At 46.9% G+C, this 17,010-nt stretch overlaps 5 protein-coding genes across 5 annotated transcripts; all 5 read left to right on the forward strand.

The window, feature by feature from the left end:
- Positions 1 to 4,049: 4,049 nt before the first annotated feature.
- On the forward strand, positions 4,050 to 12,894 carry nad4 (NADH dehydrogenase subunit 4). The gene is made up of 4 exons: positions 4,050 to 4,510; positions 5,933 to 6,448; positions 9,619 to 10,039; positions 12,805 to 12,894. The coding sequence occupies exons 1-4, from the start codon at positions 4,050 to 4,052 to the stop codon at positions 12,892 to 12,894; spliced, it is 1,488 nt and encodes a 495-aa protein (YP_011069380.1).
- A 328-nt stretch (positions 12,895 to 13,222) lies between these two features.
- Positions 13,223 to 13,795, forward strand: rpl5 (ribosomal protein L5). Its single transcript has one exon. It carries the CDS (start codon positions 13,223 to 13,225, stop codon positions 13,793 to 13,795), a length of 573 nt encoding a protein of 190 aa, YP_011069381.1.
- Positions 13,796 to 14,548: 753 nt separating this feature from the next.
- Positions 14,549 to 15,175, forward strand: rps1 (ribosomal protein S1). The gene has a single exon. It carries the CDS (start codon positions 14,549 to 14,551, stop codon positions 15,173 to 15,175), a length of 627 nt encoding a protein of 208 aa, YP_011069382.1.
- A 327-nt stretch (positions 15,176 to 15,502) lies between these two features.
- nad3 (NADH dehydrogenase subunit 3) lies at positions 15,503 to 15,859 on the forward strand. The gene has a single exon. The coding sequence runs from the start codon at positions 15,503 to 15,505 to the stop codon at positions 15,857 to 15,859; it is 357 nt and encodes a 118-aa protein (YP_011069383.1).
- A 48-nt stretch (positions 15,860 to 15,907) lies between these two features.
- On the forward strand, positions 15,908 to 16,285 carry rps12 (ribosomal protein S12). The gene has a single exon. It carries the CDS (start codon positions 15,908 to 15,910, stop codon positions 16,283 to 16,285), a length of 378 nt encoding a protein of 125 aa, YP_011069384.1.
- The last annotated feature ends 725 nt before the right edge of the window (positions 16,286 to 17,010 follow it).

Here is a 17,010-nt window from a genome sequence, read left to right on the forward strand (position 1 = left end):
GCTTTCCTAGATGTCAGGCGGGGAATCCTCATTGTGTACTACCTAGCCGACTCTCTTAGTGTATCACCGGAGTCTATCTAATGTCTCCTAATGCAGCTACGAAGGGCAATGCTTTGTGGAAACCGGGCACTGAAAGAGATATTTCAATGGATACTTCAAAAGCACTAAGACAGTCGGAAGCGCCCCAAGCATGATCTGAAATCATACCATTAGGCTTCCTTCCAGGGAAGATGGATGGGAATAGATAAGTAAGAGAGAAGGCGACACCAGCTAGCACTTCTTTCTTTTCTTTGTCTTCTATCGTTCGTATACCGTATATAGGTCTACTCACTCGCTTTCAGGAATAGCACTTCTTCGCCCAATACTACTTCTGAGAACCATTCTTCAACTAGCTCTGGCAATGATAGCTCTAACCATTCTTCAACTAGCTCTGGTGACAATGATAGCTGCTCTAGCAACAACTATGATACAGCAGATACAACTTCTACCTCTGCGCGGGACTACTATGATACAGAACGTGTGCAAAGAGAACGGGATACAACTTCTACTAATGCACCTTATAGCACTTCTTCTGATAGCTATGATGGCAACAACTATGATACAAAGACTTCTTATGATGCACCTTATAGCACTTCTTCGCCTACCTCTAGCTCTGGCACCAAGACTACTTCTGATAACGATAGCTGCTCTAGCTCTGGCAATGAGAGCTCTGGTGGCAACAACACTTCTTCTACTACTTCTGATGCCCGGGAGCGGGTGCAAGAACGAATCAAAGACCTAGATGATCCATAGGTAGTTTCTTATATACGATCTTTCTTATGCACCGTAGGTCTTATAGAAAGAGTAGATAAATATAGAGTTGCTAGCTAGCTTCTATAACACTTTATTACTTGCCGGAGGTTCTGAAAGAAAAGAAGAAGAAAGAATTAGATACGCCGTTTGATTCAGCAAGAAAAGATTTGTCCGGAGCAAAATCAATAATCTTATTCGTATTCCGAAGTGTCAACACTCATTATTGATAGAACTACAACAAAGAAAAAAAGAGAATGGTGTTAGAATTTGAAAGCTGGGTACGGCCAGGTTACTTAGTATCCCATTCCTCAACAAGAGGCGTAGAAGTCTATGGGAAGGTCTTAAACGTTTTTGCCCGTATTGTTGCCATTCCAATTCATTGGAAGAATGATGTACTCCTACAACTCTCTCTTCAAACTCTTCTAGATCTTGGTTTGCTTTCTAGAGCGCGAAAAGAAGCAACTAAAGAGAGTTATGCCCAGGCATAAGCAATCACGCGCTGGGGGTTCCTAAGCGCAGCGTAAACAGCCATTCCTGAAGCAACTAAATAGGGTTCCTCGCCAGGTTCGAGTTACTTTAGCTATGAAAGCCAGAAACTATTCAAAAGAAGCCTTTCTTGAGGCATAGAAATAGGGGTTTGAGCGTGGTATAGGGAAATCATACACAGATCTCCGAAACATTGGTTTTTCGCCCGCGTGTAAACTGCCACCAAAGGGGGATTCCCAGCATGTTCAAAAGGCTTTCCTTCGGAACCTCTCCTCGTATCTAGCTTTCAACTCTATCTTCTATAGCTCTCCCTCTTCGCATACGCTCCTCTCCCCCTCCCCTTGGTCGAGTTGCTTTCGTTCCTGGTCAAGAAACGTAGCGTAAATTGCAATTCCTGAGGCTTATAAGGGGGCTTAACTAGGGCAGGAGTCCCTAGATTCGATGAAAGGTCTTAAACTAAGGCTTTCGCTCCATTCCTTTAGCTTCCCGCGCCGGAGTTTCTTTCTCTGGTATTTGTTTCAGAGGGCTTTGGGCCTGGTAGAGTCCGAGATGCTATTCAAGTCCGGTTTGAAGCCGCCCACGCGTGTAACACTAGAGAAGCAACTAAAGAGAGTTCTAGCCCGGTAAAGTCTGGAGTTAGAGTCCTCAACTCCGCGCAAAAGAGGCAACTCTAGTTGCATATAAACACGGGTACTGTATAGTAGGTATAGGGTAGACTATTAGGCCCAGAAAGGTAGCGTAAACAGCTATTTTCTAAGCCTAGAAACGGGGCGGGAGGGCTATTCCAGTAAGAAACCCAGGCTTTGAAGCCTTTCCTGAAGCATAGAACACGAGTTCTTATCGGGGTTAAGCCATCATACATTCAAGGTCATAAACAGCGGTTTTTAGCCGCCAGCGCGTATAACACTCAAGCGAGTCAACTCCCTCTTCCGAGTCCTTACACTAGGTAGAGTCCCTTGATTCTAAAATACGCGTAAAAAGCCACCTTTTTCACGAGTTATTTCCTGGTATAGTTACTACGTACCTTCCCCTCTTCTCACATAGGCTCGAGCCAGTAAACTACCTTTCTTTCAGAAAGAGGAAGATGGCCTACTAGTCTTATTTTCTTGATCACTAGCCCTTTCTCAGTCAATGATTCAAGAACGAATACCGAGACAGCCGTTTCTTTGCCTGATGGCTTTACATCGCTAAAGAATCCGTAATTGACAGCAAGAACTTAGTACCCATTAGATTGGCAATGTGCGCTCCTGTGGGAGTCGAACCCACCGCATTGGTGCCTTGTTCTACCGGGAGATGAACTAAGGAGCGGGAAAACCATAACAAGAGTTTTTGAACGACCGAACAACAAAGAAAAAGTGAATTCGCAATTAGCTTCCCTGACTTGCTTTGCTAGCTTCTACTTTAATGCAGAACTCCCAATAGCAGGAATTTCACCCACTAATGGGCCAGCTGCATAATAACGTATGTAAGCAAGTGATCCTCTTCAGAGTAATGCTTTCTAATAGCTCCTGCACCTGTAACCAAACCAGAGTCATAGGAAGACTAACACCTATTATCACACGGACGGGAAATATAATATTGCTTCCTACTTGAGAAAGACTTCCCTGATATAAGGTGCATCTCTGATCAAGCAAGGGTAGCTCTGTTCTTATTCTCTTGCTATTGCCCTCTTGTTTGGCAACTAACTAGCCGAGCAACACGGGCTCTTTACTTCATATAAAGAGAATGAGGATCCCTACTTGACTGATAACTTACTCGAAGGTGCATTTGATCTTGCTGTCCTGTGTCGAAGGTTGGGTGTTAATTAAAATCACACTTTTTAATAATTTATTTTTCGGATGGACATAAAAGAAAAGGGTAAGATTTCCAAAAGCTATTTACGTAGGAGAATAAGTCATCGCTTGCGGCTCCCGCTTTCAATTAAAGGGGCAGGGCATCTTTCTGTTGCCGGTTAGGTTAACCTCAAAAGTTCAATAGGATAAGCTGCTAGCTCTAACCGAACTCTCGGGTATATATAAGTCCGACGAAAGACAACCCGCTTCTCAAAGGCGAGGTTCTGAAAGAAAGCAAGCGGTGCACTTAAATCTAATTAAATCTAAATAGGGTGGTATGGGCGAGAAAGATAAAGCGAAGATCTAGACAAAAGACCTACTCGATGGGAATTAGCCAATGTGTGCTCCTAAAGTTAGAAAACGTCCCGGCAAGAGCTGTCAGAATTCACCCCATAAGGTAAATTACCCTTTCTCTTGTGCCTGCATTCGCTATTCCTATTCCGCGAAAGCTTTTATGCCTAGCCCCAAAAAACCCAAACGAAAGGGTGCGGAGAATAATAGGGAGCCCGAGGTGCCCCACTTCAAAAAGGGGGAGATTCAGGAGCTTGCAGCCCAAAACCGTACAGCTCATAAAATCAAAGAACTGCTGGAGACCCGGTGGGTAGGTTCTTATCAAAAGATCCCGACCCTCGAGAGTATAAAGCGGGCTGTCACGGAACTGGGCTACGACCCGAGAGCCATATTTGGTTCTCTCGAGCCCAGCAAGGGGAAGTATTCAACAATTTTTCTTTGAATATAAAAGAAAATTCTTGAATTGCGCAAGTACTAATAATAGTAAAAATTGATCTTCTAAGAGATCGACGCGAAACCTAATCCACCTACCCGCTCATCAATCACGGTGTTCAGCTTACTTGCACGGATAGACCCCTATTGTCTTGGAATTAGGCGCCCATCTTTTGACTGTTGTCAGCTAATCTCTTCAACGTTCGATTATACTCTATGTTAGAATATTTCTGTGAATGCTATTCTGATCTAAGTGGTCCTATTCTGTGTCCCGTGCTAGGAAGCATTACTCCTCTTTTCATTCCAAATTCAAGAATACGGCCGATACGATTGATTGGTCTGTGTGCCTCTCTTATTACTTTTTTGTATCCCCCTGTTCTTCGGATACAATTCGATCCTTCTACGGCCAAATCTCAATTTGTGGAAAGCCTTCGATGGCTTCCTTATGAAAACATTCATTTTTATTTGGGTATAGACGGTATCTCTTTATTCTTCGTGATATTGACCACATTTCTGATCCCTATTTGCATTTCAGTGGGCTGGTCTGGTATGAGAAGTTATGGGAAAGAGTATATTACAGCATCTCTAATTCGTGAATTTCTAATGATCGCCGTGTTCCGCATGCTGGATCCTCTACTATTCTATGTTTTTCCCGAAAGCGTGCCAATCCCGATGTTGTGCGGAGCTGAGCATCTTCTATTCGCTGGGATAAAGCTTTTCCTCTGCAGGGGCCTTGTGCAGTAAACCCCCTACGGGCGGTCGTCCGTCGTCGTAAAGTAGTCCCCGCGAAGCTTTCGGGAAGAGGGGTAGTCTTGTGTGTAAGCATAGCATTTCTGGTCGAACCCGCCCAACCCAACTAAGACGAACCGAACCTGACAGACACATCTTTTTCCTTTTGGGAGGGTACTCCGAGTAGTGGGTACCCCGTAGGACCTCGACCCGCCTACTCGGGTCTTGTATGGATATGCAGGAAGGGGTGCTCCTAGGTGTGTGTAGGGGTTGTGTTTGTTCGCGAGAATGGATTCCTCGTTAAGTAAGTTTGGGGGGTGTGGACACACTTGCGCGAATTCGGGTAACGGCTACAAGGGAGAAATATAAAGGAAACTGTACCCGACCAGGGATGGACGTAAACTCGTAAGCTACCGAGGGTAGGGATAATCGTCCAGGTCTTATTGTGAAAGAAAAAAGCCGCCCCGCCACAGCAGGCGGGTTGCTTCCTCTTCCTCTGTCGTCGCCGGGGAGCTCTTGGCGAGGGGGGACCTTAGGAGAAGTTGCTAAAACAAAGGGGGGGAGGATCGACCCGTTCAGTAGAATTCCGAAGAAAGACTGTTGGCAGCAGGTGGAGGCATTTCTTTGGCCCCTTCTAAAGGAAATGCGGGCAGGGTAGAGCTCGGCAGAGGGTTCGAGAATAGGGTAGGGTCCTGTCCTTAAGATTCAGATAATAAAAGACTTCCAAACCTTTATGCATGCACCTCCGTACAAGTGCTGCGTACAAGTTTCGGCCAGAATGATTGGGAAAGATCAAACCCATTTGAACCGCTCACATCACAGTAGTAGTAGCGTAAAGGCCGTAAGTCGGGGGCGGCCATAACATAAGGCTATTACTTTCAAACCACTCTCTCTATCTATAGATAGAGAGAGAGATCCGCTGCTTGAGCAACCCGACTGTGCGTTACATGTGCTCTACAGGCCGCACTCCATCTTTCTTTTTTTTTATTTGGAAGACGGGTGTTGCGTTCGGTTCGAATGGTTTTCAGTATGTCTCCAGATAGGGCCCCACTAGTCCGGCTAGCTAGTGAGCGGTTCTTTCGGGCGGGAAGCAAGCCGGGCCGGGCCCTACGGGCGGGCATCTCCCGCAACGCAAGCAGCATTGTTCGCCACCACCCAAGAAGCAAAGCAAAGCAAAGGATTCGATAATCCAGGCTTAAAATACATGCATAGATAGTGGTCTAATGACAAGGCCGACGACGGAAGCTCGGGGCGGAGCCGTATGATGCGAAAGTCTCACGTACGGTTCCCTGAGAAGGGAGTGGCTACCTACTGGAGCTTCGACCAACCACCACCGGTCAATTCCGCTTTGGGGCCGCCCCTTACTCTACCATTATTATAGGGGTATGGGGTTCGAGACAAAGAAAGATCAAGGCAGCATATCAGTTTTTCCTTTATACTTTACTTGGATCTGTTTTTATGCTATTAGCTATTCTGTTGATTCTTCTCCAAACAGGAACCACCGATTTACAAATATCATTAACCACAGAATTTAGTGAGCGGCGCCAAATCTTTCTATGGATTGCTTCTTTCGCCTCTTTCGCCGTCAAAGTGCCTATGGTACCAGTTCATATTTGGTCACCCGAAGCTCATGTAGAGGCGCCTACGGCAGGATCCGTCATCTTGGCAGGAATTCCTTTAAAATTGGGAACCTACGGGTTTTTAAGATTTTCAATACCCATGTTTCCCGAAGCAACACTTTGTTCCACTCCTTTCATTTATACTTCAAGCGCGATTGCTATAATATATACTTCCTCGACCACTTTAAGACAGATCGATCTTAAGAAGATCATTGCTTACTCCCCAGTAGCTCATATGAATCTGGTGACTATTGGTATGTTTAGTCGGGCGGCGGCCGTTAGGTCACCTATTTTGAGTTATGGCCACACAAGGCCAAAACATGTGTGCCGGACGTGCGACCCATCAACCTACTAGCAATGGGGGAGAAAACATAGCATGTCGCAACAAAAGCTTGATTCGAGGCGTCAGCAAAACACTGCCGTCTGTTCCAAAAACAAAAGCTCCTTAGCGCCCCGGGACGGGGGTGGGGGACGGCCCTACGCGCAGGCAACAGCAGCACCGGCTCTACGAAGTAAGAATCTAATCTTTATGTTGGCTTTCCCAATTCATTCGTGAATGAGAATTCAAGGGCGTGCAGCGAGCGCTTCTAGCTGCTTCGCCTGCTTCTTATTAAGGCGGCTATGTTGGCGTGGCGGAAATGAACGAAAAGCGGGACGAACGTGCTATTTTAAAATGGATTGATAGATATCCTGATCTTTTTTGATAGATCGAAAGATATAGAGAGGAAATCTATCAAGAATAAGGGGAAATCCCCTATTTCTATCTATTGATGAGACAACTTTCTATTCTTGATCCATCCCATCAGAAAGAAATCAATATGTATCTGATGGAGTCTACATCCTACGTAGAGCGCCCAAGCTTGGGGCCAGCTCAGTTCTCTTATCCACCGGTCCAATGCACTGGGCTCATCTCAAAAGAAAAAATGGAGTTGTCTTGTTCGCCGCCTCGACGCATTCCCTTCTCTCCCCGGCATCGTCCCACACAGAAAGAAAGAGCGCAGAGCCCCGGCCTGACCTGTAGGTCCGCTAACGTAAAGCGAAGAGTTGAGCCTGAACTGGCGAACCGAAGTCACTTTCGGAACCGTACTTCCTACAGCTAACACGTGTCCAGTCCAGCGGGAACGCGCAGCGCAAACGAACGTGAGCTGCTATACCGAATCCCCCGCCGGCCATCGGGGACCGAGTGGTACGGCCATGATCTGCAGGGGAACGGATCACCAATTCTTCCATTGGGGGCAGGTGCACGAACGACAACTCCAAACGTCACACATACGCCGCCTACCTACCGTTTAGGTGGCACCAGCGAGATCCAGCTAAGGTAAGGAACTTCGTGTCGCGGCTGCTCCACTCCGCTGCGGTCTCATGAACTGAACTTCGTTGCCTTCCCGCGTGCGAAGCGAATGGGCGCTGTGCTGTTTTTCGGGGCGGGGAGCGAAGAGAGACCAGAAGAATGATTCATTTGGATCGACGAGCTTTTTCAGCCCAAAAACTAAGAAAAAATGGAATGTCTGTCTATCCATGAACATCGATTCTATCTATATATCTAGGGGATCTCTCTATAAATATAGAACTTTTTTATGGCGTGATATGATCGCCTAGCCGTAGCTGCATATCAGCTGCGCTCAATATGCGATGCGGGGTTTCTGTTGGATCAGATCTTTTGCTTTGACGGAAGCTTTTGGACCTAGCGAAAAGGACTCTAACTTCGCGCAAGCAAGCGCGAGAGAAGCAAGCAAAGTATAAGCTTTGCCAGAAGCAAGACGAGGAAGCGGAGCTGTCGTAGAAGCGGTAGCTTCCCCCGACCGACTAAAATACAACAGTCGCGGCCTACTTTTATAAAAAAGGGCGAAGGGTTTGGCAACAAGCAAACGGCTTTCTATCATAGTTGAAAGGATTCCAAACCTTAACTAACTACTTAAGTACAGTACCAAAGGCTGCTTTCGGTTGGTTTCATAAGGGGGGGCTGTTCATTACAAGCTATCAGCGCTGTCTTAGATTGAACGGCAATAAGATAAGTCGACGTTCAATCTCTAAGGCGGGTTTCCGTTGAGAACGGAATAGTGTTCGTGTCCAAAGGTGAACAAAGCCCTAGCTTATAGAGTTCACTGCTTTTTCCAGGCCGGAGAGGGCTTATACTGCTCGCCTTTGTTTGATATGTGTTCATTCAGTACCAATACAAACTTAAACTACATCAAAGTAGAAGGGCCACTATAGAAGCCAGAAGTAGCCTATAGTAGTCGGCCTAACCAAAGCGTCACGACAGCATAAAATTCGCCTTATGAATGGAATCTTAAGTAGGGGGCCTAGCCCGCCCGCCTACCAATCAAAGAGGCTGAGAGTAAGCGTAAGCTCACCCGTAAGCTCTTCGAGCTTCCCTTCTTTCGCTTCGCGGGAGCCGCACAGCACATAGCTGGAAGTCAGAGGGCCCATACTACCTGCCTAACCCAAAGCTCCGAGGGACCGTAGATCGGAAAGCGCCTTCTAAACCACCCCATTCATCCAAAAGAGAAGGGAAGGGGCCTATGTATTTGCATGACCCCTGCAGATTTAAGCCTATCTACACCCGTAGCCAACCCCCTACCCCTAGGTCTTGCCACCACGCCGCAGAACGGGAGCTCGTGTGAAACCTTTTATTTCTGGCGTAACCGCGGTAAAACGTCAAAAAAGATTATGGCCGCCTAACATGGGGCCGTAGGTACGAGAAACTCGGCCAAAATATGACACCCGAAGGGCGGCCTGGCACGCACAATCTTATCCGAGTCCGAGTTTGCCCCTTGCACGCGCTTCGGACAGCCGCCCGTAGCATCATAAGGAGGACCTCCCTTTCGAGGTACAAAAAGAGTACGGTACATAGGAGGTTGGTCTTTCTCAACGTGGTGTATAGCACGAAAAACCTTTCGATACAAGATAGGGCCGTTCACATGAAAGAAACAAGTGAATCCTTTCTTCTCTTCTTTATCTTTCCCCTTCGAGAAAGATCAAGAGGGTCTTATGGGGGGGGAAAGGCTTGGGCCTACCTATCCCGATAGAACCCCATAAAGGAACGGGAGTTGTTGAGAGGTTCCATATTACCGAGCCGAAGGGCAGCACTTTTGTACGTCATCGTAGTATGTCACGTCGTCTCGTCCCCGCTTGCGTTGAAGAGTACCTATGCACTATGTTCCGGTTCACTGATAAGAAAGATAGAGTCGGGGTGGGGGTCTACGATGTGATACTAAAGTATGACCGGGGGGGATACCTGCTAACTATGGGTAGGAAGCAGGAACCTTTATATACAAAATTTCGGGGGGTTACAGATCTCTTATACTACCATCGATCGACAGAGCGGAACGACCAGAAAAAGAAGTGAAGTTAGAAAGCCGTATGATAGGTGGTAACTATCTTGTACGGTTCGGGGGGTAATCGGCGTACTCCGGGGGGGGATCTTTGGCTCTATCGAACATACAGGGAATTGGAGGTAGCATTCCACCGATGTCAAGTCATGGACTGGTTCCCTCAGCCCTTTTTCTATGTGTTGGTGTTCTATATGACCGACATAAGACTCGACTTGTTAGATATTACGGAGGTTCAGTGAGCACCATGCCGAATCTCCCTACCATTTTCTTCTCTTCCACTTTGGCCAATATGAGTTCACCTGGTACTAGCAGCTTTATCGGGGAATTTCTCATCTTAGTAGGAGCTTTCCAAAGAAATAGCTTAGTAGCCACATTAGCAGCGCTTGGGATGATTTTAGGTGCGGCGTATTCCCTTTGGCTATATAATCGTGCGGTTTCTGGGAATTTAAAACCCGATTTCCTCCATAAATTCTCCGATCCAAATGGCAGAGAAGTTTCCATATTTATACCTTTTCTTGTTGGAGGGGCGACCGTCCGTTAAACTACCAAAGAAAAAAGGGTAAACCAATGCGATCATGACATTGTAGGTGCTTGCGATGGGACGGATGCGACTTCCCTCAGTTGGTTTGGATGGCATAGCCCGTTGCAGAAGTCCCCCTTTTTATTCATTTCTTTAGTCTTTAGGGAGCCAAAGCTTTACTTTACTAAACTAATAAAATAAGGCTCGCGCAGGGGCGCTCGCGTTTTTGGCGGGGCCGTATCTTGCTGGGTGAGACCGAGAGAAAGAAAGGACGGGGGGCAACCATGCATGGTACTTCTCGACCGTGTCTCCGAGGGACAGTTGAACGAGCGACTCATGAATGCTGCCGCGGGTCGGACGAGCCAATAACTCGAACGCGTTCGGTCTTTTTTTGAGCAAGAATCACAGCGTTACCTTATCTTCACCATGATACGGACTCCAAGTTCTTATGGCAGAGCACGAGGAGATTGATCATCAATCATATTGATGATGGGAATGGAAACCAGAAGCACGACTGGGGTCTTCGTGGTCCGCAAGATAATAAAACCATCAGTAACAGTAACGCAAGCATGAGACTTTTTGGCAGTACCGGTGAACCAGATGGCCGCGGCGGTGGAATCTGGGACGGAGGACTTGTAGTATCTCTCTAGATCTGGAAAAAGCGAAAGACCTCCTAACATAATTCGAATGGAGGCCGACCGCTGGGCCCACTCTGGCCTCGCGGGGCGGGCCCCTGTGGTTGCGAGCTGGAGCTGCCATAGCTTATGGCTAGAGCAATGGGAGGGGCCCCGGCAGAGATAAAAGTAAGGATAACGCGCGCTCCGCCCGCCAAACGGGCGGCAGGAGCAGCGGGCAAGTGCTTGGTAGGCCAACAGCCCAGTGAACCGGGCGGGGCACTCGACGAAAGGGGACACACTGAGCAAGTACGAGAAATTGGCCCCGCTCCTCTTTCTTAAAAGCAAGGACCACTACGGGAGGTAAAACCAAGGACCTATGGAAGTCGGGGCGCGCCCCCGGTCAATATTGGATCCAACAATAGGGGGCCGTAGCACTGACCTCTTTTTTTTTCAATACAATAGGGGAAAAGGTCGTACAGTTCCTTACCGAGACAAACCCTCAACGGATCCTCCGCGCGCTGGGCATACCTCTTCCGTGCGTCTTTCTCGTGGCGGGAACAGAGCAACAGGGAAAGACCCGGCCGACCGGCCCAGGGCTCGAGGGCGAGCTTTATTTCTTTCAGATAGAATGGGGGGTGAATCAAAAGGCTTCCGTTTCCGTTTTTGGTTTGGGGTCGGGCCCCTCTCGATCTTTTTCGTAGTTGAGAAGGGGGAAGGAGTCTAAATCAATGGACATTAATGAACCACCATTGATGGACGTTGCACATGACACGATCAATTCGACTCAAGGTCCGGCGCTAATAGAAGTAGCTTACTCTCCTAGTAGCGAAGGAAAGGGGGCAGGGCCTTTTTCGTATTCGTAGTAATAGTGGGCAGGTCTCATGAGATCTATGCCGGCCGTCGGAATCAAACGAAGGTCGAAGGACCATTCGGTTCATTAAGGGGCATAGATCTAGGCCTATTTGTTTGTTCGGTCAATCACCAAAGGCGGGGGGGGGGAACCGTTGTGGACGAGACCCCCGGCCTCGATTCTTTTGCATAGTCCGGGGGCCGGCCGCGGCGGAGCAGCGGGGCATAGCGGCGCCCTCGCCTGGCGCCATTCCCGGACCTAGCAACAGACGGGCGGGGCGTGCCTGAATTCAGACCGGACCAGACTCTTCTTTGTTTGAGCTGCTCCCGCGCACGCAGACCGGAAGATCTCACTTGTCTAGTCCAGGACAAGTACGTAGAGATCTTCGTGGGACCGCGGAGGGAGTCTCCATCGATCTTTTATAGGATTCCTTATCACGCCACACATGGAGATCTTTCCATTGATAGATAAGAGGGCTCCCCCCTTGAACAGACTCTTAAAGGTTACTACCTACTTATACGGAAGAGGTGTACTTTGTGCCGCCCGGAGGTCATATAGATCGGAACCCGGAGCGATAAGAACGAAAGCCCTACCCGCAGTACAACTACTGGCCCTTCAAAAAGGCTTAGATTATAAGGGCGCTACTTGAAAGCCTTTTTTTAGGTCGTGTAATAGGGAGGTGTAAGGCATTTGGTACTTCGGTAGGGCGAGCGGCCCTTACTTAAACCAAAAAAAGGTTTAGAACCCTTCCCCTATTTCTGCATTTCATTTTATATTTGGCCCGCTTCAAACAAAATTATAAAAAAAGGTCGGCGAATAGCATAGCTCTTTCTTTCCCCGGCCTCCTTTCGAAGTTTCGAAGTAAAGGCCTTCGCTTTCCTAATCCGGTAGGGCCGGGCGGCTTTGTTTGCCCCAGCTTGGCGAATCGCATCCCCGCGCAACGACATTGTTTGTGCACCCCTTGCCGTTCTCGCTCAGTGTTTGCAACGGCCGGGAAGGCAGTCGTAGAAGCGAAGCCTATCGCCACGCCGACCATCAAATACGAGATTTGCCCCTTCTCACAGATTTGATGGAATGGCCCAGCCCGCCCAAGAGCGCTTATGTCATAGGGTAACTCATGGCTGGAAACAAGCCTTATGTTTTTTATATCCTATCCGGTAGGAATAATAAGAATGGAAAGTCCAGGTTGGTTGGTGAGCCTAGTGATAGGAGACTATCTAGCTTGGTTCGGAGAGCACTTCTTGGGTGAAAGATTTTTTGTTGCTAAATGTTACGGCCTAAATGCTGAACTATTGACCCTACTTGTTCGGATGGGTGTTCACCCCAAAGTGTTCCCGGACCGCATGCATACATCCGTAAGTAACTTAGTGCAACATGGCAAATTTAATTGATAGGAATCACCAAAGAAAAGAAAGCGGCGGGCCCAAAGATCTCTCCAATAGTGCGCCGAAACGGAGCCGAAGATACTTCTCTTTCTCTGTGAAGATAGACTGCTGTTTATTGCGTGTCAAGTGCGAGATTGGCATCGAGGAATTGCGTATGAAAGGTTGTCTATCTGAGACTATCTATTTTGAGGAGGTTCTGAGAAACTTTTGTCTTCTTTTGAGAGTTCCTTGGGGATATATGAATTAGTGGGCATATACAAGAACGACCTACTCTTGGGGGCAGATAGCTCCCAGCGCCCATTATATTTTATATAGAGATTTGAAAAGCTAACTCATGTTTCCACTCCATTTGAATTACGAAGATGTATCACGTCAGGATCTGCTGCTCAAACCGAATCACGCCAACGTTATGGAAGTTCCTGGATCGTGTAAAATAAGAGTAGTACCAAAGGCGGCACCTTCTGATTTCATAATAAAAAATGGAAAATTTGCTATGGAGATTCCGTGCGGTCAAAAATTAATACAGAAAATAAGGGCTTCGACAGGAAAGTCGTTTCGATCCAATCCATTCTTGGGCTCAAATAAGGGGTCTGTCAGTAACCTAGACCTAGCACGACAAAGCGCTCTCCGAGGGCATGGAATGTCTCATTTTTTGTTCAGAATCTCCACAGTAATGTCTCTGTTAGATTCTCCGGTCGAAATACGGGAAAACTCCATTCAATTCTCGATGGAAACGGAGTTTTGCGAATTATCCCCGGAACTGGGAGAGCATTTCGAGATCTTCGAACATATTCGAGGGTTCAACGCGACTATTGTCACTTCGGCGAACACACAAGATGAAACTTTACCACTGTGGAGCGGCTTTTTGAAAAAAGAGGAAAGAGTTCCTTGGGGATATACGAATTAGTGAGCATATACAAGAACGACCTACTCTTTGGGGCAGGGGCAGATAGCTCGCAGCTTGGGGCAGATAGCTCCCAGCTTGTTGGGGCAGATAGCTCGCATCGCCCATTCTATTTTATACTTATGGAGCTATGACTATTATAGCTCGCAGCTTGGGGCAGATAGCTCCCAGCTTGTTGGGGCAGATAGCTCCCAGGGCCCATTCTATTTTATATAGAGATTTGAAAAGCTAACTCATGGTTCCACATACAAATATTGTTCTGCAAGGGGTGCCGGTTCCTTATTCTATGTTATCTTCGGTCTATAGAGCACCTAATTTCATTTCCGGGTCTGTTTGGATCCCGGGTGAAATAAGTGATCCTCATACGATATCAGCGCTATCGAAGTTCAATAAGTTTTTGGTTGTGCAGCGGCATGAATTTTTTAATGGTACAATCCAGCCGGCATATATCCAGTCTCTCCAACGGGAATTGGACATGACTTCTGCGGATTTACTCGCGGGAAAGCTGCACTTTCTACTTAATAGAGAATACCACTCATGGTATATGGATTATGCCCCCCGTATGGGGCTGAGCGTACCAAAGCACGATTGGTATGTAAGTCAATTCGGTAGTTTCGTTCCATCCCCGCTGGAGTCCCTATATTGTCAACCGTCTTCAATTATTATAATTAGTATTATAGCAATTATAGCTAGCGGAATATTATGGCGCTGCCGGATGCTTCTGATCAATAGGAAGAGGAGGAAAATAAATAGCTTATGATGACCATCTATTTGAGTCGATCATTTCCAAGATCTAATTCAAGTTTTTTCTTATGTAGTGGAAACGCCTTACAATCTGAAGTTTTACGCTTAAGGGAAGACATTTTCTTGATGGATGCAGGACTTGGGACCCCCAGAATTTGTATGCAAGATGAGCCTACAGGAGTGCCAATCAACCGAACCACCAGGTTTGAGAATAAGGTGGGATCCCTGGATCTAGTGGCCGGTGAATCACTGATCAAAAAGCATATTTTGGAGAGATTCTTCATCGATCTAGTGGCCGGTGAATCGCTGATCAAAGAGCGAGCAGCCGCCAGGTTTAATAAATTGGTGGGATCCACAGATCTAGTGGCTGGTGAACCGCTTCTTCTTCTTCCACGAAGATTCAGAAAAAACCGAGCTTGGATGAAACTGAACAAGATTTGGCGAACGAATACAAAGGTAAAAGGCCTTATTTGTCGTAAAATCAAAGGAGGTTATTCAGTAGCCATCGCAGGCTTTCTTACTTTTCTGCCTTTCAGGCACTCTCGTAAAAGGAAATCTTTTCCTCGATTCACCATTGAAAGCATTAACCCCAAAAAGGTGGTTACTGTTAAAAAGGTGGTTACTGTTGTGGTGTTCTAACAGCGGCAGTCAATGGGTGCCAGAGCTGCTACAATTGCTCAGCAGGAGTCTTCTTATCAGTCGCCGGACGCCAATGTCAACGCCCTTAATACTTAATAAAGGATTACGTAACTTCATTGTTCCGTACCATCGTAATTCTTCTAATTGGGGTGACGACATGAACGAGCACTTCTTCTTCGACCTAGTCCGCCGCGACCCATAAGGGGGCTTGGCTTTCGTTCGCAACAAGGTAGCTGTAGGGATAACCTACGGGCTGGATTGAATCCTTCTTTTTTCCGGTATGCCGCTCCGCGAGCAAGGAGCGATAGAACCAAGTGGGCTGTGGTGATGTCAGAATTTGCACCTATTTGTATCTATTTAGTGATCAGTCCGCTAGTTTCTTTGATCCCACTCGGTGTTCCTTTTCTATTTGCTTCCAATAGTTCGACCTATCCAGACAAACTGTCGGCCTACGAATGTGGTTTCGATCCTTTCGGTGATGCCAGAAGTCGTTTTGATATACGATTTTATCTTGTTTCAATTTTATTTATTATCCCTGATCCGGAAGTAACCTTTTCCTTTCCTTGGGCAGTACCTCTCAACAAGATTGATCCGTTTGGATCTTGGTCCATGATGGCCTTTTTATTGATTTTGACGATTGGATCTCTCTATGAATGGAAAAGGGGTGCTTCGGATCGGGAGTAACCACGAGTGATAGGGCAAAAATAGGGGGGAAATACAAAGGAAAGAGCGATGCCTACATTAAATCAATTGATTCGTCATGGTAGAGAAGAAAAACGGCGCACGGACCGTACTCGAGCTTCGGATCAATGTCCCCAGAAGCAAGGAGTACGCCCGCGTGTACCAACGAGAACACCAAAAAAACCTAATTCAGCTCCACGTAAGATAGCCAAAGTACGGTTGAGCAATCGACATGATATATTTGCTCACATTCCAGGCGAAGGTCATAATTTGCAGGAACATTCTATGGTCTTAATAAGAGGAGGTAGAGTGAAAGATTCGCCAGGTGTGAAATCCCATTGTATTCGAGGAGTCAAGGATTTGCTGGGAATTCCGGATCGAAGAAGCGGCAGATCAAAATATGGTGCAGAAAAACCCAAATCGATATGAATGGAAGATGCCTCTTTCGCTTTTTTTCTCGGTCAGTCGAGGGAACAACCACAACGTTACGCCACAAAAGAAAACTCTACGGGGCCCTTCCGAATGACCTAGAATATAGTTTACTACACTAGCCAAGAAAGAGTGTAGTATACTATATTTGCCCGTGGAGAAAGAATCCAAAAATATAAAGGTATTGCTTATAATAGTTGCTCGTTCATAAATCCACTCGACCACTTGTTAGTCTTGCTACACTACACGACACGAGTCTAGGGTAAAGTTGAAGCAGACACGGTCAAGTGAAGTCGACTTCACGGGTGATCCAGCATACCATATTGAAATATGAAAGAAGAGAAGGTCTCGCCCAGGTGGCTCCCGCAAGGTAACGACCTCAAACTCAAACAAAGAACGCTCTTCTCCAAGGCATGAGTAAAAGAAAAGAATGTTGTATATAATGCAAGACCCGTCGATAAGCAAAGGCTAAGGTTAGAGTAAAAAAAGACTAGGAAAGCGAATCTCGCCGATAACCCCTTTTTTTAGGAGGGTCTATTTCCTTTCCACACCTGTGTCGTACAACCACCTAAAGCGCTTCACTCTTAGCTAGACGAATGCTTCTCACCTGAGAATCCCTTCTGCTACTAGCGGAAATCCTTGCTTCGAACTGACTTAATAGGGTAGGGCGGCTAATGAACTAATACGACTTTATAGATGGATGCAGGAGACCACTTTGCTACCGC

The sequence above is a fragment of the mitochondrial genome of Daucus carota, assembly GCF_001625215.2.
Source record: "Daucus carota subsp. sativus mitochondrion, complete sequence".
NCBI lineage: Eukaryota > Viridiplantae > Streptophyta > Magnoliopsida > Apiales > Apiaceae > Daucus > Daucus carota.